The sequence below is a fragment of the Balaenoptera borealis genome (assembly GCF_965194805.1).
Source record: "Balaenoptera borealis genome assembly, chromosome: 12".
NCBI lineage: Eukaryota > Metazoa > Chordata > Mammalia > Artiodactyla > Balaenopteridae > Balaenoptera > Balaenoptera borealis.
Window position 1 is genome coordinate 45,446,247 of NC_138869.1, and position 23,876 is coordinate 45,470,122.

A 23,876-nucleotide genomic window follows, 5' to 3' on the forward strand; every position below is an offset into this window, starting at 1 on the left:
GGATCTAGTTCCCTGACCAGGGATCGAACCTGGGCCCCTGCATTGGGAGCACGGAGTCTTAACCATTGGACCACCAGGGAAGTCCTGAAAGTTAATGTACTGATGACTGCTTTGTATAAAAGGCAGTAATCTGGTTAATTTAAATGTACTAAACCAGGCAAAACCCTTTAGCTTGTTCTGTTACCTCACTTCATGGTATTTCATTTTGTAATACTGTATTTGTTCCATGAGGTATATACCAACACTTAAAAGTTATGAGTAGAGAACATCACTCTACTTGAATGAAACTCAGTCATTTAGATGGAGAGATAGAGATGCTTTCGTTAGGCTCTAAGTGAGGAATTTTTCATCCAGTGAGGCTATTTGCCATCTAGACTAAGATTGTGGGCTCATTTCCTAAGGAAAGAGTATTTTATTTGCACACTTACTGATTTAATTAATAGAGCTCTAATGGCATTGTTTTGTATGTTTATCTTGTATTTGAAATACTACTAAAATTGACTTAAGGGGACCATTATTCAATTATATGAGCGATAAAGTATAAAGACAATGACATTTTATTTATGTTAATTACTCTCAAGGAAGAGAATGGAATTGTAAAAATAGTTTATATTCTCATTGTGACTTTCTCTAGGTTTCAAAGGGACTAAGACATCAAACATTTAAAACAGAAATCCAAAAAAGATTTGGGATTTAACTATTTTTTAAGTAGCGCATCTAATTTCCTTTTTCCCTCCACTTACGTTGGCTGTACCAAGATATGTGAAATAGTTACATCAATTTGTAATTTGTGATATAGGAAAGATGTGTTGGGGAGGGCTTAACCGGTATCATTTCATTACCTTGTCAGACTCTACCTTCAGGTTCAGTCTAAGAAATGAAGAAAGAAAAGTTAGAGACATTAATCTGAAAAGTGCTCATTGAATACAAGAACTCACTGTGGCTGTGCTGCTGGTTGTGAAAATTCTGGGAGGATTTCTTTTATTATTTCAATCAGTGTCTTGGATCTAGGGTCTGCCCTGTATCCCTGACTGCTACAGTCAGAGCTAGAGCTACAGGTAGATATTTAAACTTATTTTTATCACATGGTATTAAAAATATTTAAATTACACAGAAGAGCTAATAATGAAAAGCAAATCACCCCAATTCCCTGCTAGTATTTCCCAGAGGAGCTCACTTCTAACTCTTCCAGCACTTTCTCCTGGTATTAAATTCCTATTTCTCCATGTGCTGGTATTTTAAAATTTATCTGTTTTATTACATTATTTGTAGACTTCATATGTAGATCCTGAAGCCCCAGGTAGTTGATTACCCAGTGCTTTTCCCCAGCTCAGCAACCTGTGACTAGGACCTGGGTAGGGTAGTAGCTGTGCTAGCCAATGCCATCAGCAAGATGGTTTTTTTCAAGTGCTCCTGTTCTCCTAGATGAATGGCAAGCACGAAACTCCACTGATACCTGAAGTGGTTTCTGAATAGCAAAAAGTCTGATTAAGGGGGAAACATTTGCACATAGTGCTGGGGAACCAGCCCTGCAGAAATCTGGGATCAAGAACTCCAGGTAGACGGAACAGCAAGTGCAAATACCCTGAGGCAGTGGTTTGCCTGGGTGGTTCAGGGAAGAACCAGGAGGCTAGAGTGACTGGGCCAGAAAAAGTAAGTGAGGGTGCAGTAGTGGATGAGGTCAGACAGGCAAGGGGGAGTGCACAGATCCGCAGGACCTTGTAGGCCATAGTGAGACATTTGCTTTTATTGGGTGAAATGAGAAACCAATGAGAGGTATGGGCAGAGGCATGACATGGTGTGACTGACACTGTCACAAGCTCACTCAAAATGCTGGATGAGTTTAGACTGTAGGGAGGCAAGAGTGGTGCCTACATGAAGATGCTGGTGACTTGGACCAGGATGGGAGCAGTGAAGGTGGTGAGAAATGGTCAGATTCTGGTAGAAATGACCCTATTTGTTGATGGATTTGATGTGAGATATGAAAGGAAGCACAGAGTCAAAGATGACCCTGAGCTTTTTGACCAGAGCAACTGGCAGGCTTTTTCTAAGATGGAGGAAGAAGCAAGTTTTGCAGGTGAAGATCAGGAGTTTGGGTTGGAACATGTAAATTTGGGGGATGCCTTTTAGATATTCAGGTGGAGATGTTGGGAGGCAAAGAGGCTGGATTCATTGAGAACGTCTTGGCTGGAGATATATAATTGCACGTCATCAGCATATAGATGTATTTAACACCAAGAGACAAGAATGTCTGTAGACAAGAATGATTTGTATTGCTATCAATTTTCTACAAGTTAACTTCAATCTCTGCCGAGTTGTAAAATAGCTTAGTCAACGACAAAGGTGCATACCCCTATAGGATCAGATAAAATCCACCAAGTCTCCAGTATTCCAGAAAAAGGATATCCACCAGTCTCTTGCTTTTTTCAGCCTTACATTTATTCTTACAATTGACAGTGCCTGGTAGTCCAGGCCAGGACTTTCCACATGCCCAGTCCTCAAAGATGTTTCTGCCCCAGACTCTTTCCTCTGTTCCTGCCTGTCCTGACCACTTGGCTCCTGGGCTTTCCTGAGACAACAGAGCCACTGTGATTCTAGTGCACTTTTCCTTCAGGTACCACCTGAGAGTTTCCGTACTAGGACTGACCCTCTACTACAGGGTTTTTTGTTTTGTTTTGTTTTGTTTTATTCAGCATTTGTATTGCTTCAGGCCCTGTAGAGACCAGGGCAGCATCTGCAGCCTGTTTCTAAAAGAGCCCTCTTTTAGAAGCCTGGGATCCTGCCTGTCACCAAGTCCCTGAGTTGGGCTGAGTAGGGCCCAGATGCCTTCCTGAGTGTGGAATGCACCAAGTTCCTATCCAAGGCAGGCTACCTTATTTTGAGACAATGTCTCTGTGTGATAGATTTGAAGGAAAACCACAACAAACCTTGTTTTTGTACCACATAGAATGTTAACCTGTTAAAGTCTCCAAGCAGATATCAAATCTCTACATGGAGAAAGGCCCCCAGGTGCAAAACACTGTTCTAATGACTGAGTGAGCATCTGGAGGGCAGCAAGACGTGGTCCATCATGATGGAGCTTATGACCAAGGTGGGGGGATAAGACAACTATAAAATAATGTGTCAGAGAAGTAGCAACAAGAAGGTGCTGGGAGTGATGGGGAGGCTGAGGAGTCCTGGGCCAGCTCCAGTGTCAGATTGGAACTGGAGCTTATGAATAACAGGTTCATCTACAGGAGTGAAGTTTCCCAAGGTGGGTGATGGATGACCTTCTAAAGTCGAATTTTATAAACTGGGGCTGCCTGTATATTTCTATCCATATGCTCCTGAAAGATCATCAGATTCCTGTGGCCTTGCATTTTTAAAAAATTTGGGTGTCACCTCATAATATCAAGGGATATTGTAATTAATCAAAGGCATAGGTAATTTTGGTAGAAATTTTAGCCATGTTAACTCACCTCCTCTACTTTTAAAGTCAGATTTGCTAATACTTTACAACTCTGAGGGTTTAAGATTCCCCCGCACCCCATATCCACCACAGCAGAGGAAACAAGAAAGGAGGGGCGGGAGAGGGGGCGGAAGTGGAGGGGAGGGCTTGTCTCCTGCTGGGAAACTGCAGGTGATGAGAAGGACTGCCCTTGCGCCCAGGTGGCCCACCTGACTTCTCCAGGCAGGTGATGGCGATTCCCCAGGAGATAACGGAGACCTCTGCTGCCCGTTTTAGGATAAAGGAGGAGTGGAGCTTCGTGGCCGAGTGCAGAAGGAAGGGCATCCCCCAGGCTGTGTACTGCAAGAATGGCTTCATAGACACCAGCGTGAGGCTTCTGGACAAGATTGAAAGGAACTCCCTCGCAAAGCAGAGTGCAGTTTCCAAGGAGAGAGACAAACGGAGCAGTGAGTTTGTGTTTGAACTTACGGGGGAGCACTGGAAGGTGAGTCCATGCGTTTCGGTCCCTACAGCACGCCGAGGCTCTTTGCAGCGCTGCGGCCGACGTCTGCTGCTAGGCTGAGCTCAGGCCGTTGACCCTGGCCCAGTGCGCGCTGTTGCTGTTCTTTAGAGAGCTTCCCCCTGGATGCGGAGGAGCCATTGCCGGCTCTGAACCGGGTTCTCGCGTCTTTTCCGCGGTGAAAGACTGTGCAGTCTTGAAAAGAGCAGCGGGATCCCTTTGGATCTTTACGACGACGCTGCGAGGGACTGGGACCCCAGCGGCTCCTTAGGATGGCACAGCCTTTACAATGCTTGATTCTGGGAATTCCCTGGCGGTCCAGGGGTTGGGACTCCGCGCTTCCATTGCCGAGGACGCGGGTTCAATCCCTGGTTGGGGAGCTAAGATTCCGCCAAGCCGCGGGCTGCAGCCAAATAAAAAAACAAAAAAACAAAAAAACCCCCGCTCGATTCTGCCGCCTCCTCGCCACCCCTCCCCGCCCATTAAAAATAACTCCTTGCCTTTTTTTTTTTTTTTTTAATGCTCTGAGCGCTTGACTTTGCCTAACACCCCTCCGTGGGCGGTGACTTTGCTGACTTGTCACAGAGTGTAGAGCCGCGAAGGAATTTCGCAGACCCTTTAGCCAGTTTTCCTCTCAGTTTCTGAGGCCAGGACAAAGATGTCCCCTCTTTCTTTCCTCAGGTGTGTACAGGTGCTTCGTGCTCCCACTCCCCCACGTTGCTGCTGGCTTGGAGAGGCATCTCAGGGCTGCCTGTGGTCTGATGTTTCTTGGTTGAAGCAGCACATGGTATGTGTGCGCTGAGTGGCGGCACAAATGAGCTCGGGCTATCTTCCGTTCAGTGGGACAGAGTTGTCTGGGACCTGCCCTCCATCTCTTTTTTTTTTTTTTTTTTTAATTAATTTATTTATGGCTGTGTTGGGTCTTCGCTTCTGTGCGAGGGCTTTCTCTAGCTGCGGCAAGTGGGGGCCACTCTTCATTGCAGTGCGCGGGCCTCTCATTATCGCGGCCTCTCTTGTTGTGGAGCACAGGCTCCAGACGCGCAGGCTCAGTAATTGTGGCTCACGGGCCTAGTTGCTCCGCGGCATGTGGGATCTTCCCAGACCAGGGCTCGAACCCGTGTCCCCTGCATTGGCAGGCAGATTCTCAACCACTGCGCCGCCAGGGAAGGGAAGCCCCCTCTATCTCTTTTTATCCCACCATTTTGTGGCTGAAAGGACTCTGGACTGGGAGACCATATAATTTGGGTGGCCCTTTATTGGCCGTGTGACCTGAGGCTGTTTGCTCCATTTGTATACATTTTATCCCCTTCTCTGTTCAGTGGTGCTAATGCTTGCCTTGACCCCCTCTGAGGGCTGTTGTGAGGATTAAACGAGCGGATATTCTGTGACACTGTCTTGTTAGCGACACAGCCCTATAAAACTGGGAGAGGCTGTGACTGAAACCTCTTTGGTGGTCTTTCTCCTGCATCCGCATCATTGAGATCAGTGGATACATGGATACTGCCTTTTCTGGGGCAAGAGGGAGGGCCTGTCTGGATTTCTAATTAAATACCACTGGTAAATCATTCTCGTGTGCCATGGTCAAGCACGATCCCAGCCCGCTTGGGGAACCTGTTGAGTCCTCTCGGCTCACAGCACCTTTGGAAAACCACTTTAAAGGGCATTTAGTGAGTGCCTAGTGTGGTCGGGGGGATAGGAAGAGGGTTATGAGTCAGCAGGCTAGGGAGACCCCAGGGTGAACTATGTGGATGTTGGCTTCATTACTTACAGCCTTCTTGTCCCCTGCATTCGGTTCCCTGAGCTGGTACCCTATCCTCATGGGTACCCACTGAAGGCAAGACTCTGGGGCCTCAGGCATTCATTAGTATGAATTTCAGTTGCTGTTCTCCTTCCCCAGAGAGATTTGTGTTTCAGTCTTGCCTCTACTTAAGGAGTGACAAGCTCCATTAAAGGATGTTCGCTGTCTTAGAGTGCTCACGGCAGCGAGGGAGTTCTGGCCTCTAACATCGCACCAGGCAACAGGTCTGGCCCCTGCAGGAGGTCAGCAAGAGGTGGACAGGGCGGTGGAGCTTCTGGGGCCTTGGGAACTGGGTGGGGAGAGCTCCCCTGGGGTTCCCTGGAGCGGCTGTGGGGCTGTGACCTATGACTTGGGTACCCGATTAGGATGGAGGTGTTGGGAGTCAAGCATTCTTTGTGAGCTGGAAGCCCCCAGGCCCTGGGCTCTGCTCTTTCAGGGAGATTTCTCTAATTTTACTGAACAACTTTTCAATAGAAAATTTCACTTCTACTGTCAAGTTTTTAATTTCCAAGAGCTGTCTGTTTGTTTTGTGAATGAATGAGTCCTGTAATGTGGCTTTACATTTCTACTTTTATGGATGAGTCTTAAATTTTCCTTTAAAAATTTTGTCCTGTTTTCATTTCATGGGGGCTGTTCTTACTTATCTTGGGATTGATAGATTTTTTTGGAGGAAGTTTCCATCTTTCAGAGTCTCCTTTTTCTTCTGGGGTGTTTGTGTTGGTCTGGCATGTTGGGGCTCTCTGGGAGGTCTGGAGACACGGGGTGTCGGGAGCACTGAGAAACTGGAAGCTCCAAGTGTGTGTCAGGTAAGGGCTTCGTTTTTGGAGGGCGTTGCTATAGAGCCCCATGTCTCCAGCACGTTCCCCCCACCCCCCGCCCCAGGAGTGCATATTTATGATTTGTCTGCAGCTGGTGGGTGCCCACAGAGAGGATCCTCTCACATCCTGCAGGCAGGGAGAGGCCCGGCAGCCAGTGCTCTGGACAGAGAGGAGGGCTGGGTGGGGAAGTCTCAGCATCCATCACTCATCCTGTGGTTGCTGCCTCCCTCCCTAGATGTACCTGATGGTCCCCAATCCAGACACTCTGTTTAATCCCTCCAGTGGATAAGCCTCAGTCTTCTACAGGGGCAGTAGTTCTGTGACATGATGGGCGGGGGCAGAGATCTGGTCCTAGACTTTGAACTTGACCTCCTTCTTTTAGCCCTGCCTTCCACTCTCACCTCCAGACATGCCCAGCTCTTCCACTTCCTGAGCCTCGGGGGCCTCTGGTGAGAAGTTCAGGTTGTGTCTCATTGTTCCTGCTGCTGCTGGTCTAAGATTGAGCAGATCAAGGGAGATGGGTTACCATCTTCCAGTTTTCCAGCTACCAACATTTTCCTGTTGCTGCCTCCCTTCTCTTTCTCTTTGCCCTCTGTAAGGTTTATATCTTCAAAAAATAATTCCTTTACTGTCATCTTTCATGGAATTTTAGAGAGGAGCAAAAGTGTATGTGTTGTGTTCAATCTGCCATCTTTACCCTGTTCCTTTTATTTTTATTTAACACGCTATCTTAAGATTTTCCCATGTTATTAAAAATAGTTATGGATATAATTTTAGAAGGCATAATAGCCTTTCCAAGTATGCCATTATTGGAAGAGGAATATGAGAGAAGTTATTTATGAGACACTTGATAATTGAAGCTTCAAAAGAGAGAGTGTTTTTATTACCTAGGGTCAGCTCCCTGATGCCCCAGCTCGTCATCTTGTCTCAGCGGCAGGAGGAAACCATCTGATCTGGTGTGGGTTGCATTCAGATCAGGACCAGGAGGTGCCGAGATGGGTTTGCCAGGCCCAGGTGCTGGGGGCAGTCACACAGGGACCTATGCTGGGAGGGGCCCTGTGCTTGATTTAATGCTCTGCTGTCACCATCTTGAAATTCTTAATTTTTAGAAAGGGCCTGCATTTTCATTTTGTACTAGTTCCTGAAACTATGTAGCCTGTCCTTACTCTAAGTGACGCATTTAAATGCCTTTGGGTTTCAGTGTCCCTCTTTTAAGTGGGCCTTAATCATGCCCACTCTGCCTATCTTATGGTACTGTTACGTGAAAGCATATTTAAGGTGAAAGTACTTTTGCAAGTTAAAAGCTTAATCCACATATCCAATAGCAATGATCCTAAAGCCCATTACAAGCACCAGGTACCAAGCAAGGGTCACTGTGGACCTTCTGATTGCTACCTCCACCCCACCCGACTTCTCCCCTGTACATTCCTGCCCCGCTTTGCTGATGATGTGCTGTGGTCAGCTCCATGAGGTCAGGGGACATGCGTGTCTCTCAGTGCTCAGTACACCTCAGTGCAGTGGGGGCTCGTAATCCTGTGAACTGAATTTCTTCAACTGGACAAATAGCCCCCTCTAAAGCCTTAAGCACTTCTCAACACCTTTACAATTTTATCCCAGAACACTAGATCCAGGGGAGGCCCTGGATACGGCCGAGTCCCTCTCTGTCACTTCAGAAGTGAGGGCCCAGGGAGGGGGTGCCCCTAGAACATGGCTCGGCCTCCAGGTCTCCACACTGTCCTTCTGGGCTCTTTCCCTGTTAAAGACTCATAAAAACATTTAGAAATTTGGCATAGCAGGTGTTGGGTGTTGATCAAATATTTTAAAAAGCGATTAGTTTCAGAGCTGCCTGATTCCTTCTTGTATCTCTAGTGCCAAACATGATGTCTGCCTGGATATAACATGGCTCAAAAGATGTCTACTGGATACAAACTACTATAAATAAAATAGATAAACAACAAGGTCCTACTGTATAGCACAGGGAACTACATTAAATATCTTATAATAAACTATAATGGAAAGGAATATGAAAAAGAATATATATATATTCTTTTGTGTATATATGTATAACTGAATCACTTTGCCATACACCTGAAACTAACACAACATTGTAAATTAGCTATACTTCAATAAAAAAAAAGATGTCTGCTGAAAAAAAAGAAAAGCAGTTAGTACAGAGGAAAGGAAATGCAGCACACATTTTAAAATCTAAGACGTGGCCAGATTTTATTTTTAGAAAATGTTAAATCCATATGTTGTAAATAAATAATACATGTGTGGCTTTGGGTGGGAGCCTGGTTGTCAGTATTCACTCGGCATTTGACTTTAATAGAATCATGAATTCATGGGCCTTTTGAAATTTGGCTAATCTGCTAGTATGAAATTAATGACATTGGCAGCATCTTGCTTTCTTTTTGGAATGGCTATAGAGCTGGCAGTTAAGCTCTCACCCATGCTCTCTCACCTCTTGTTTTTGAAATAAATGCACATTTTCCTTGGCTTTGTGTGCCCTGCCTCTGAACTGCGACATACGGAGGAGCTAGTTCTGATCGATGGGATCCATTCTATTCCAGGAGCTCCCAGATTCCTTGAAGGAGCAGACGCACCTGAAAGAATGGCACATAAGCAATACCCTGATTCAGATCATTCCTAAGTATATCGAGCTGTTTCAAGCCATCAGGGTTCTGGATCTGCCAAAAAACCAAATCTCCTGTCTTCCAGCTGAAATTGGTATGTTGCTTAGCTGGAGCCTTCAGGCCCCTTGTCTGGGAAGCAGGCAATACTAAGAACTCTTCCTCCTCTTGCTGCCCCAGGAAGTTGCTGGGCCGGGCTATTTTGGGTGTTCCCAGAGCTGCTGGTTCGTGGCGTCCCCTCTGGGTGTTGATGCCAGGGTCTCACCTATGTAACTCAGCAGTACTGACATCTGCCAGTTTCTCAGAAACAAGACTCATGAGTGAGCAGTGCTGTGTTTAGAAACTTTTTGTTTTTTCTTCCTTTTAGTTTTAGAAATGCAAACATGCAATAATATATTTATTGTAAACATGAGACACAGTATATTGTTCCCACATATTAGTTTTAGAAATAAACATGCAATAATATATTTATTGTAAACATAATATAACAGTATATTGTTTCCACATATTAGTCCATTGATAAGTTTAGTTTAGCTTACTGTATTAATTTGATCAAGGTTCTATTATTTTCAATCATTTTGTTGTTCACTTGCTTTACCGTAAGTGAAGTCCACAGCGATCATCATCACTGTTTCTCTTTGTCTTGTGTGTGAGGCACATAGTTGTGCTGGGCATATAGTTGTTATGATTCTTCTAAGACACTCAAGTCTTCTTGGAGACATATCATCCCCATAAACCTCAGTCATGAGCAGGGCAAAATAATTAAACATTCTAGAAAGAAATAAAATGTAAAGTCAACTCTCTCAGTAAGGACCGTTAACGGTTTCCTGGGTATCAAAATTGTACACACAACCCATGTTCTTCTAGATATCTACATTGTAGCCATATCTATTTATAAATATGTGTTAAAATATATATGCATGTTAAAAATATTTATATACACATATGCTAAAATATACGCACGCTAAACATATTTACATACGAGGGCTTACAGCATGTTCTTCAGCCTAAGCCTTGTTTCCCCTTATCATACCATGAAGGTGGGGGTGGACTCTAGGGTCAGGCTGCCTGGGTCTTTCACTTACTGGCAGGTCACCTTAGGCAGGTCACTCACTGGTTTTCAGTCTCCCTATCTGTAAAATGGGGATAATAATCGTACCTACTTCACAAGGTTATTGTAAGGATTAAATAGTTAATACAAAGAAAGCATTTAGAACAGGTAAACCCACAACATTTGCTAGCCACCTCCATCATCATCATCATCATTGTCTATTTCTTAAGTTTTTAAAAAATTTTCCTTAATTTATTTATTTATACAGCAGGTTCTTATTAGTTATCTATTTTATACATATGAGTGTATATATGTCAATCCCAATCTCCCAATTCATCCCACCACCACTCTATTGTTGTCTTTACATAAATGTTATTTTTCAATATTAGAATATCCAAACTTTCGTCATTCTCCCTAAGTGATGGCTAAGTGATGATTATGGCATGATTTATTTAACTTGTTCTTCAAATATTTTAAATTTAAACTAAGTAATTGGATACTAGGTCTGAGATTCTGAAGGTACGATTCTAGTCTGACTTTGAGTAACTTGGGCAAATACTTTAAAAAAAACTCAGCTACAGGATGAGATAGTCAAGAAAGAGGACCATGGGAATGAAGAGTTTTGAGCTCTTTTCTGTTGAATGGCTGTATTTTGTAAAGGAGGTAGAGTTGGATCTCTTACAGTGCTGTCTTAGAGAACTACTGAGCATTGGCTGAGCAGAGGGTGTGCGGGGAAAGTGGTCACCAAATGGGGTGTTCTTTTTCTCATTATCAGGACAATTATTTCTGACATTTGACATCAAGGAATTAAGCATGGCAGTGGGTGGTCCTCTTAAATCCTTTGTGGAACTCCTGAGAAAGTATCATTAAATGGGTTTAAAATAGCTAATTGTTGAAATCATTTAATAATGTTTACTCAAATAACTTAAAGTATGTAAATTCCTTAAGGTATTCCTTGGGCTCTAGAAACAAGAAGCCTCTGGACAACAAATTGTGCCTCAGTTGGGTTATATTCCCCTCACTGGAAATTAGGTCTGAGGGCCCTGGGAGAATGGGCTATAAGTAGGGAGATTTCATTTCAGTTGGAAAAGATCCTGGAACATTCTAGGAAGGGATGGACTCATTAGCTATTTAGAAATATAACATGCTGGAGCTATGACACCTGTCTTAGTCCGATCAGTCTGCTATAAAAAAAATACCACAGACTGGGTGGTTCATAAACAAAATAAATTTATTGCTCGCAGTTCTGGAGTCTGAGATCAGGGTGCCAGCATGGTGGGCTGAGGACCTTTTTCTGGGTTGCAGACTTCTCGGTGAATCCTCACATGGTGGAAGGGGCCAGGGAGCTCTGTGGGATCTTTCTACAAGAGCATGAATCCCATCGTGGGGACTCCACCCTCATGACTTTATCCAAACCTGATTACCTCCCAGAGACCCCACCTACTAACAACATCACCTTTGGGCATTAGGATTTCAACATACGAATTCTCAGACCATAGCAGTGCCTTAAAAGTTTTATTTTAGTTTTTGTGACGTGGGACCCTTGTCACACCGAAAAACTGTTTTTTCCAGAACCTCAAGCTCATGGTGCTTGAAGATAATGCTGTTCACCATGTCTGATGGAGACAACTGAGCCCATCTCAGATTAATAATGCCAAGTTCTTACCAGGATGTTGAGAAAGAAAAAGTAGTGTGTCTATAAGGAGATCAGGCATTGTGGAAATAAGTGGCATGGAGAACAACAATTTGAATGCAAACATATATAATTTCTTAGTGTCTATACATTATTAAAATGTTATATTTGAGACAGACTTTCTAAAGCTATTGCTTTTCCTTTGAGCTAGGAAAGTCGCTTTTTCTTTGAGCTAGCTAGAAGGAGCTCATATACAGCTTTCTCTCCAGTTACCTCACCTTCTCTTTGCATCCCCTCATGATAAACAAATGCACGTACAGTTGGTATAAACGTGTCCCTAATGCAAATGCCTCCATCAACCAGATCAGGTAACTCTTTCATAGATAAGTTTACTCTCCCGTGTCTGGAAACTAGACAGCTTAGAACATTCACACCATCTATGCCAATCTTCTACTTTCCTTATTTAAAGAAGGATTGTACAATACACTGTCTTACAGAAGCTGGGGCTGTGGCGATCACTAGTCTGATCACATGCTCTCCAGTCCTCCCCAGAAAAGCGGTCTTTCCTTATTTTTTATTAGCCCCCATATCCATCCTGCTATTTTGACACCAATAGCTGACCGTGAGGTTGCAGTGTATACCAGGTGGGTAAGTTAGAGGGGCCGCTGATTTCCACAGCATCACCATTATCTTCTAACAGTGAGACCACCAAAGTTGACTCAGAAGTGGCCCTGCCTCCAACATACTGTCTTTGTATGTTTCCCTTTCTCATTTATAAAATGGCAGGAAATTTGTATTTTGAGTGCCTGCTCTGCAAAAGGGAACAATAATTTTGGTTTTCTAATTTTTAAAATTAGGTTAAGAATGTTAAGGTATTCAATGCCTTAGAACACACATGACATGATTTTTGGAATATTAAATATTACTCTTGTGCTAGTTTCTGGTTTGGAATTGGTCATGTATTTATTCAATCAAGACAGAATTGGGATTCAATGTTTCTCCATCAATCCAGTTATTGCCTGATATTCTTAGTGTGTTCACTTCCTGCCTGTGAAATGGACTTGGGCTTTTTTAAAGCATATTCTTTAGGAAGCATGATACATCATAATTAGTAAATGCAAATCTGAAGCCAAAGATAAATGAATTACATGCAGCCTATAAACAATGACTCCTTGTTTGAGTCATTTAGCACGTACATAGAGCTTTGTGTGTATTTCAGTACCTAGCTCACTTCCCATTAGAGTCCACCGATAGGCCATAGCTGGTCACTGTGCTTCCTAGGAACTGGACCATTTCAAAGCCATTGCCTGTTACTTCATTCATCATGTGATTTCAAAGGGGTTTGCGCTCTGTGGGTGCTGGGCCCTGACCCAGTCTACATAGGGAACAAATCCCCCACACTCACCTAGCCTGTAGTTTCACAAAGGGTTAAACAGATAAAGAATAAGCAAAAAATGCTCTGATCAAGGACCAAAATGCTCAGGATAAAAGATGAGCAGACATTCAATCAGAGTGCTTAAAAAACAAACACAGAATTATGTTTAATGCCTTTCCCACCATCATTTATACAAATGTTTTACATCTTCGTTTTGCTTTTTGTCCTTAAAAGACCTTAATGGACCTACACCATGCATGTTTTCTTTTTCTGATGACAGGTCGTCTGAAGAACCTGAAGGAACTCAATGTACGTTTCAACCGTCTGAAGAGCATTCCTCCAGAACTGGGAGACTGTGAAAATCTAGAGAAACTGGATTGTTTTGGAAATCTAGAATTAACTGAGCTCCCCTTTGAAGTAAGAAAGAAACATGTTTGTACTATGATTTACTTTTATTTGGTTTATGACATGGAATGGTCTGTAACATGGGGAAGAATTTTAAAAGATGAAATTCATTTTTATTTATATCACTTTTCCAGACATTTTAATCACCCTAAACCAGCTATTATCAAGTCTTTAAAAATGTTCTTACACTCGGCCACAACCTGAATTTAAGTTCAAAAAAGCTATCAAAGGAAAACTAGGCAAAAAATCCTATTTTCATGCAATATATTTTTATTTAATGCCTATTTAATATATGATGCCTGTTGTCTGTAATGCAGATCCCGATTTATTTATCCATAATGGAGGAATAAATTGAAAACAGTTGGAAATAAATAAAGGGGATAAAATTTAAAAACGTATATTACTTGTAACAAAACTTATAGATAACTAAAGCAGTTCTACAGATAGGATTTGAGAAGTCCATTAATTTAAAAGTATCCATTAGTTTCTTTTTGTCTGTATTCATTGGGGAAATGATTTTAAATTATTTTTCTGATAAAACAGAACATATGAAAGTGAACAGTTTTTATTGCCAGATAAAACTCAACAAGGTTCTTGTGCTTGAAGAGAGAGAGAGGGATCTCACAAATTCTGCTGGTAGTGAATAGGCTAAAAATAGTATCGCTGGTGAGGCTCTGACAAGGCCATGGCCACTGATTCTATCTAGTCCTAGAAGGCGTATTCTTCTCCCTTCCTGAAAACTTCCGGGTGGGAGGAAGAGGCCACTTCCGCTCTTAGCACCCATGTCACCCAGGAAATGCTGGGCAGTGGTCCCGGTGAGGGTGCACAGCCAGGGCTCAGGATTCCCCACACAAGCTGCTCGTTCCCCAGTCCTCCCCATCTGAGAGAGAGGCCCAGTCCTCTCTCAGATGCGCAGGCTGGAAGCAAGCCAACTCACCTTTGACCTCTCTTGCTCCCATGCCCCATGTCCACTCCGTGAGTAAGTCCTGTTGGGCACGCCCTTCAGAGTAACAGGGGAGATTTCTGATCATTTGCCACATCACTTTACCGGTTCACATGTGAGTCTTCTGAAGATTTGCCAAAACCCATTAAGACAGTCTTCCCCAGGTCATCCTACTCTTTGAGGCTTGCACTTTCTGTCTTCTCTGACTTTGCACATGCTGTTCCCCACCTGGAGTTTCCTCCCCTACATTTCCATCTGTCAGGGAACCTCAGGACCCAATTCAAGTACTCCATTCTCTGTGAAATCTTTCCTGACCACTGACCCTCACCTCACTGTGATGCTGGGCAGATTAACCGCTTCTTTCTTTGTGTTATTGAACATTGCAAATTGGAAACTTCACACTAGTTCTTACTACATAAAATTTCATTGCTTGTTTATGAAAGTATAAACTCCTCAAGGGCAGCCACTGTGTGCTTTTCATCCTAGCAGCCCCAGCGTGTAGCACAGTGAATGACACCTAGTAGATGCTCAACATACATACTATATTGATCTGGTTTGTATATGTTCATAGAAATGCCTTTGGGAAGAGACATCAATCTCAAAATTATTAGTTGAACTTAATTCCCACTCTTAAAAAGTAATTAGAATATTTTGTTATTCCTTCCTAGTTAAGTAATTTGAAGCAAGTTTCATTCATAGATATCTCAGCAAACAAATTTTCCAGTGTCCCGATCTGTGTCCTGCGGATGTCTAATTTGCAGTGGTTGGATATCAGCAACAATAACCTGAATGACCTGCCACAAGACATAGACAGGTAGCTACTTGCATTCTGAAGGTGAGGTATATGAATTAGTCACTAACATTTTAAACATGCATAACACGTGAATGTTCTCTGAGATCAACTGATTTTCCAGAGTTTCTTGTTTCCAGGAAATCAGTTTGATTCTTTATAGAATAAGACAATTCCCAGTCTGCACCATACATATACATGTACAGTTGACCCTTGAACAACGAGGTGGTTAACCTGCATGTAATTTCTAGTCAGCCTCCGTACTTGGGGTTCCTCTGCATCTGTGAATTCAACCAACCATGGACCCATGCAGTACTGTAATGTTTACTACTGAAACATATCTGCATATGAGTGGACCCGCACAGTTCAGACCTGTGTTGTTCAAAGGTCAACTGTATATACACATATATATATATATATATACACACACACGCACACATGTATATGTGTGTGTGTATACGTATGTGCAGATATATATATATATATATGTATATATATAGTTTGAACACATCTTTAATTTACTTTAGTTCTCAGTAGAATGGAACCATTAACTTTCCTTTCCTCCCCAGAAGTAGAAAAGTAAATTTATTATGTACGGAATCAAAACATATTATTCTATTTGGGATATCAGGATAATTTTTATAAGTTTCATTTACTGCTTTGATTGATGTGCTTAGTAATGTCTTCAAATTATATCCTTACAACTATTTCTTGTTTAAAAAGTAACTATTATACTAAATCATGTAAGATTCCTTCATTCATTCATTCTACCAATATTACTAGGCAGGCCCAGAGAGTGGGCTGGGTTCAAGGTGGTAAATGAAACAAACTCTCTGGCCTCCTGGAATCCACAGTCTTTGTTATAAAGTAGCGTAAGTAAGCTATTGGGACATAGGAACCGAAAATGGTTTGGTCCCGAATGCCGTCTCATATGACCTTTCTTTACTCCTGGTACATATGATGTGTATGGATGCTTCCTGGTTTATGAGGCTAAGTGGGAATTGTTTTAGTTTGAAACACAAGGGGAACTTTGTGAAATATTTTGTGGGATCAGTCAAAATTTTGCAAATGAATGAAAGAAAAAACTAGAGAGGGAGGCACTGAGTTAGAGCAAAATGGAAAACAGAGTAAAACATATTTGGAGCATATTTTTCTCATTTCCTTTTCACTCTGCAGGTTTATTCCTGTTTTAAAGTTAAAATATGAGGAGAGAAGAGTAACTGTGTTTTCAAGACATACGAAAGGAAATATGTTGCCAAAATTTGTTTATTCTCACTCCAACTCTAATATGATTTCTTTCCCATGACCTGTTAACCCTTGGGAATGCAGTAGACACTTGAATATATTGATTTTTTAAATTCCATCTTGATCTACTGTATATTGTGTAATTTGCTTATCCTGCTGCTATATCTCTGCCTTCAACTGTCAATTAAGTCAGTAAAAACTTAAAAAAGAAACCCAAATCATGTCACCCGGCATGACTTTATTTATTTAAATTGTAAAGTCAGTTTATTCTCATGAGTCACTTAAAAAAAATAAACTCACTAGGGATTTCCTACTAGAATTTATTTATAATTCACTTTGGTTTTCTTGCTATGAGGCTAAGTCCTTGTGTTCTAATCCCTTTTACATCTTCTTAGGCTACAAGAACTGCAGACCTTGCTCCTGTATAAGAACAAGCTGACCTATCTTCCCTTTGCCTTGCTTAACTTAAAGAAGCTCACCTTGTTAGTCGTCAGCGGGGACCACTTGGTGGAGCTCCCGACAGCCCTTTGTGACTCATCCACACCTTTAAAGTGAGTAGACAGAGAGCCCAGTAGAGACCCATTCATACACAAAGGAAGAGCAAGAAGCACCTGGAGCCTGGGTGCCCGTGTCAGGAACCAGATTAGATGGTTCTCGTACTCTGAGAACAAGAAGTTCTGGTGCCTTCTTACAGGATTTTGAAGTTTTTGGCCAATGGCATGGGGAGGTAGAGCTCAGAGGATTTCTGGACAAATGCTACCTGCTGGTTGAAGGCACCAGGGCTCCCTGGTCGGATACTCAGCACTCCCATCACCGCTGGCCTGGATGGGTCAGTGGCTGTTGAATCTTTCAAAATTGTGAAGAAATTAGATCAAATGCCATTTTGGAATGTCTCCTTTAGCTTCTTTTTTTGTTGCAGTAGTCCATCTTTTAAATACCTCCTGGGTGGGGATTTTATGAGTCCTTTTCAAAGGAGCCACATCATTTTAGAGTTTGATGTCACTAATTGGGAGTAATATCAAACAAACATAGTAAGACATCATATATGACAGGGAAACTAAATGTTATTGTTCACCTCATGGCTTCCTGCCCGCTGTCCTCTGTCTGTGGCTAAGTAACTGTCATTTCCCCATCAAGCCTCTGTACAGTCTCTGCTGTAAACTGACTCCATAATCCTGTTGGATTATTGCACAGTAGAATTCCACTGGTGACACATATTATGTGGTTAGCTGTGACTTCTAAGAAGAAGTGAGAACTTAGGATTTAATGCCACAAAGGTTGACTTCTTCTGAGAGGATTTTTGCGCAATACAAATACATAGGTGAAAATGTGATATTTTCCATACTCTCTTGAATAGATTTGTAAGTCTTATGGACAATCCTATTGAGAATACCCAGTGTCAAGATGGTAATGAAACGATGGAAAGTGAACAAGATCGCCAACATTTTGATAAAGAATTTATGAAAGCCTATATTGAAGATCTTAAAGAAAGAGGTAGGTTACTTATATTCAAAATTATTTCAAATGAGTGTATAGTATTCCATTCACTCATGCAACACATTTATTGCTATAAGTCAAACTGACAAAAAGTTAATTGGTTAGGGGCAATAACCAATAAATAAAAATAATTTGTAAATTATTTTTCTACTTACCAAAAAAAAAAAAGACACATTGCCTTTCCTTAAATAATGAAAATTTCCTAGTGCATTAGCATGCTTAATACATCTACAACCATGTGACAGAGAGGCTGGGAAACAAGCACTTAAAATGTGAAGATTGTGTTACTAACCTTACATGGCTTTTCAATGAAATGATATTAATAAAACAGTATTCTAGTTAATGGGAAAAGATTCCGTGTCAAAACCCATTTAAATTCAACTTTAAAAAAAGTCATCTCGTATAAGTCAAGGTACACCTATGTAAAAATCACAAAAGGAAAAAACAAGATGGCAGATTAGTAAGTAGATGCATTTAGTTTTGGTTTCCCATAGGGTGGTGAAGATACAGAGAAACAGGGCGGTCACAGTACCTCAGGAAAGGGCAGAAGTGTTTTCCCCAGTGGCTATTTCTGAAGTGTTTCAGAAGCCTTAGAACCCCTTCCTTCTGTCACATCTAGACACAGGAAAAGGCATAAATCAGCCTTTGTTCTTCTAATCCCCACCTCTTTTCTGGGTGTGGATGCCTGCAAGTTACCCCTTAATTTTTCAGGTCTCTTTTTCTGATAAGCTGGGTGCAGACCTGAAAGAAAGATGTCACGCCTGTGGGTTTAGGGAGGAGGTAGCCCTGGCCCCCAAAACTTTGAAGACAAGCACCTGGGGGCAGGTTCCATCAGTCACGCTCAGAAAACATGCATGTGAGCTTATTCCTCCCTCCTTAGTAGGTGTCCGAAGATGATGGGTCACATTCAGATACTCTGCTGTCTCATGACATTAATGAAAAATACCATTTATTGGCAAATTAAAAGTTTTTCAATTAGATTAAGAAAATTTCTATACAGTTACCTCTAATCTGTTTGTCCATCCCTAATCTTGAATGCTGAAATATTATGAAATAAATTAGAAATTTATGTTAAACATGAAACTGAAATAACAGAACCATTTATTTATCAAAATTTATCTTTGGGTCATATAACTTTCCTCTTGTGAAAAACCTTGTATTTTATTCATTTCTTCATAATTGTATTATAGTGCTATTATGTAAAAATGCAAGAACAAATTAGAGAAAATAAGTATTAATCTTTCGATCTATGTGGCCAGCAATAAAATAATTTGATTTTCAAAGTTAACTTTAGTGATGATAGATTTTGATTCCATTCATTTATTTCTAAATAATTATCATAATTCTATCCTTCACACATTCATAGTAGGTTGAACTAAATGATACTGCCAATATTCAGCTGGTTTTGACCGACGAAAACGGTGATTTCCTAATAGTTCAACCTATGCTGGACATATGCTCTGAATTTTTTTAAGTTTGTTTCTTTTTTCTTCATCATGTTGTCTTCTCTCTTTTTCCTCCTTCCCCATAAGACTAACGTCTGAGTTAGAGAGTTCATCACTCTAAGGAACAAAAGTAGATTTAGTGAGTCTACATGGACGTCCAACCTGATGTGATTCAAGAATGATGAGGAAGTGAAGCCCCTCGCTGGTTCTCACACTTCAGTGAACATAAGCATCAGCTGCAGGCCCCACTCTCAGAGTTTTTGAGTCATCAGGTCTGGGGTGGGGCCTGAGAAAGTACATTTCTAACAAGTTCCCAGGTGATACTGATGCCTTGTGTCTGAGAAACACACCTTGAGAACCATTGGTATAGACCATCCTTTGACAAAAATTGGCTGTGAAGAGAGAGAGAGAGAGTGGGGAGTAACCAGTGGGAAGAGTAAGAATGATAAAAGGGTTATTAATAAGATGGTGCTTCATTTAGGAATAGCCCAAACTTCTCTTGTAAACTGTATTCCCTTCCACCTGGCACCCCAGTCCCAAATCCTTGGCCATCTATTTCTGTTTTGTCAACTTTTATTATTTTAGGATCATACAGTTTCCAAGATGTTGATGTAGCTGTGTGAGTTGGTTGGGAAGATTGCAAAAGAATGAGAGTTAATAATAATGTATTCTTCTTAGATCTAAATATCTCTAACGCCAGACTATACATTTGCAGTGGTTGACTTAGTGGTAATAAATGCATTTATCTCTATACTTGAAGTATGAAGTGGCAATAATTTGTGTTTTGACATAGTTACACTTCATAATAAAATGGGGAATGGTTGAGTATATATTTTCTTTTTGTTACAGAATCTGTTCCCAGCTACACCACTAAAGTATCTTTCAGCCTTCAGCTTTGATGCCATCCATCAGAAGACTACAGAATTTTCCTGACCTGTGGAGCTGTAAATCTTCCTGTTGTGGGTCATGTCATAGAGGAATAATGGCTTGTGCTTAAAGACAAAGTCTAGAAACCACGGTCATAGTTGTTAGGAAAGATGATATTCAAATTTCAAATATGTGAGTACCTCTCTCTGTGGACTGGAGAATTGATATTTAAAGGTTCATTTGCATACACTTGTTTCCGAATAATGCACATTTAATATTTTAGAAAATGTGTTATTTTTTAAAAATTATCACGTAAAGACCAAATTTTGAAGTTGATTGCATTGTTTTCAGGAATCTGAAGATAAAGGGATGGTGAGAAGAATATTTATACTGGACTAGTCAGATGAGACTTTATTTTATTTTGTTATTTTGAAAGAGTTTTAATGCATTATTTCTTTTACTGAGGACAGTTTTCCTTGGGTTTATACAAATGGCTATTTTCATGTTTTAAGTTATATTTTACAAGTGTAGGCTTTTAGGAAAGACTTTAGGTATAATCTGGACCTTGAAGGCAGAAAGAAGGGCTGGATTGTCTGTCCAGGCATGGGGCTTAGATGGTGTGCTGGTGGCCCTAGTGGAGTAAGTGTGGGCCTGGCTGGTCCTGGGAAGCCTTGCGTGGCCTGCATGGGTGGTCAGCCTGCCTTGAGTGGGCCCTTTGGGGGTCCTGGGAGGCCTTGCGTGGCCTGCATGGATGGTCAGCCTGCCTTGAGTGGGCCCCCTGGGGGTCCTGGGGCGCCTGCCAGAGCACAGAGCAGAGGCCTTGCCTCCAGGGACCTGTCCTCCAAGGTGGCCATATAAGTAGTGGGAATGACTAGTCCACACTGATGAGGAGTTCCTAGCAAGGCTTCCCTGCAGGTACCACAGGAGAACTCTGCCTGTGGCCAAGACGCTGCGGTCCAGAGGGAGCTCAGGAGACTGGGTTTACATTGGCAAAGAAGGTATTCATTACAGGGCTTTGAACTTTGATATCACATTGTAGGATTTGGAGAAATTGTACAAATATCTATTTTTATTCTATTATCTTGGGCTAAAATAAACAGGATTGTGAATGTGTTGAAGCTAAGTTTAAACAAGTAGCTTTTGTGACTAAGACGGAAAAAATGCATATCTTCACATATATTTATATATGAATCGACTCCTATATGGTCTAGCCCAGTGCTGTCCAGTAGAACTTTATGCAGTGAAGGAAATGTTCTGCATCTGTGCTGTCTAATTTAGTAACCACCAGATGCATGTGCTTCTTGAGCTCTTGAACAGTGTCTGGTGTGACTGAAGAACTAAATTTTTAATTACATTTAAATTTAAATAGCCAAATGTAGCTACCATATTGTACAACAGGGTCGAGCCATTTGGGTTTTTCAGAAGTTAATCTGGTCTAGAAATGAAGAGTGATTTTCATTTTCTTACCTGAAGAACCAGTCTACCCCCAGAGGGGTTAATACTGACACCCAATATTTTGTCTTAATAGGTTTAATCATAACTCTAAATATTTTATCCTCAACAGACATAAAGCAGGCAGAACAGTCTAAAGCCACATAGTAACGCTTCAGTAGAGTACTGCTTCAACTTAAAGACAAACTCTGAGAAGTAGGTTAAGAGATGGAAAGAGTAGGAAAATGAGAAATCACTTTAACTGAACCTCAAACAATTGTATTTTTCTTTATAACACTTTACAAATATAATGCAGATTTATTAGTTGTACTACGTGAATGATTTTGGAATTTTATTTCATGCTACAGTATATGTTACATACAGCCAAATGGAAAATATATCTGAAAAGGGAGGAAATGAGGGCTTTCACATAAATTGACTGTCCATAACTCATGTAAAATTTATTTCAATAAAACCAGTCTTTTGTGCAAAAACCTTATCTCGATGTTACATAAAAATAACTGAAAAAGTACTACATTGATATATAATTATTTCATGTTACATAACATCCCCAAAGAAATATATTTTTTAAATATGAGGCTTGTAGAAATACTATTTACTTTATTCATATTAACGTAAAAACGCAGAAAGATTCTAAAGTAGAATAAGCATCTTAGTGGAAATAATAGAGATTTGAACATTTTGCATGATGCCTATGGACTGATTCATAATTTGGAAAAGTAATTTGCATAGTAGAATATATGTATGAACATTAAAGCAATATGAATGAAAGAAAATATAATTCTTAGGAGAAAAATGTTCTGGTTCCAAAAGCTTATTATTATACCCATTTTTCATATGCTGGAAGTTAAGGGGCAAAGACACTTAGGTGAAATCATTGAGTAGAGCATTTTAATTAATAGCAAGACCTACACCAGATTTCTTGACTCTAGCTTTCTAGAATGACCATTTGGCATGCTTGCCAAACACCAGTTTAGGGTAACTCATGATGATTGTGAGCAGTAATCTCCGGAAATCATTTACTGTCTTTCCCTTTCTGTCAATTACTGTCTTTCCCTTTATGAGTGGGAAGGAAACTTAGATACTTTTAGTTATCTTTTTTTTTTTTATTGGAGTATAGTCAATTTACAATGTTGTTTTAGTTTCAGGTGTACAGGAAAGTGATTCAGTTATACATATACATATATTCATTCTTTTTCAGATTCTTTACCCAGATAGGTTATTACAGAATATTGAGTAGAGTTCCCTGTACTATATGGTCGGTCCTTGTTGGTTATCTATTTTATAGTGTGTGTATGTTAATCTCAAGATCCTAATTTATCCCTTCCCACAGCATTTCCCCTTTGGTAACCATAAGTTTGTTTTTGAAATCTGTGAGTTTCTGTTTTGTAAATAAGTTCATTTGTATCATTTTTAAAAATTAGATTCCACATATGAGTGATATCATGTGATATTTGTCTTTCTGTCTGACTTACTACTCTTAGTATGATCATCTCTAGGTCCATCCATGTTGCTGCAAATGGCATTATTTCATTCTTTTTTATGACTGAGTAATATTCCATTGTATATATGTACCACATCTTTATCCATTCCTCTGTCAATGGACATTTAGGTTGCTTCCATGTCTTGGCTATTGTAAATAGTCCTGCAATGAACATTGGGGTGCATGTATCTTTTTGAAGTATGGTTTACTCCAGATATATGCCCAGGAGTGGGATTGCTGGGTCATATGGTAGTTCTATTTTTAGTTTTTCAAGGAACCTCCATACTATTCTCCATAGTGGTTGTACCAATTTACATTCCCCCCAACAGTGTAGGATGGTTCCCTTTTCTCCATGCCCTCTCCAGCATTTATTGTTTGTAGACTTTTTGATGATGGCCATTCTGACCGGGGTGAGGTGATACCTCATTGTAGTTTTGATTTGTATTTCTCTAATAATTAGTGACGTTGAGTATCTTTTCATGTGCTTTTGGTCATCT

General features: G+C 41.0%; 1 protein-coding gene across 6 annotated transcripts in view; it reads left to right on the forward strand.

Moving 5' to 3' along the window:
- LRRC2 (leucine rich repeat containing 2) overlaps positions 1–22,369 on the forward strand; it is a 35,567-nt gene extending 13,198 nt beyond the window's left edge. For 4 of the 6 annotated variants that reach the window (XM_082347425.1, XM_082347426.1, XM_082347427.1 and 1 more), the window contains 7 exons: positions 3,725–3,932; positions 9,134–9,290; positions 13,533–13,669; positions 15,269–15,414; positions 17,031–17,186; positions 17,993–18,129; positions 20,427–22,369. In XM_082347425.1, coding sequence (XP_082203551.1) covers positions 3,725–3,932; positions 9,134–9,290; positions 13,533–13,669; positions 15,269–15,414; positions 17,031–17,186; positions 17,993–18,129; positions 20,427–20,476 — 991 coding nt within the window. In that variant the 3' untranslated portion in view covers positions 20,477–22,369. Of the gene's footprint in view, positions 1–3,724; positions 3,933–4,457; positions 4,735–9,133; positions 9,291–13,532; positions 13,670–15,268; positions 15,415–17,030; positions 17,187–17,992; positions 18,130–20,426 lie in introns of those variants that run through there. The other 2 variants (XR_014232642.1, XM_082347429.1) reach the window with 2 other exon arrangements.
- Positions 22,370–23,876: the final 1,507 nt, after the last annotated feature.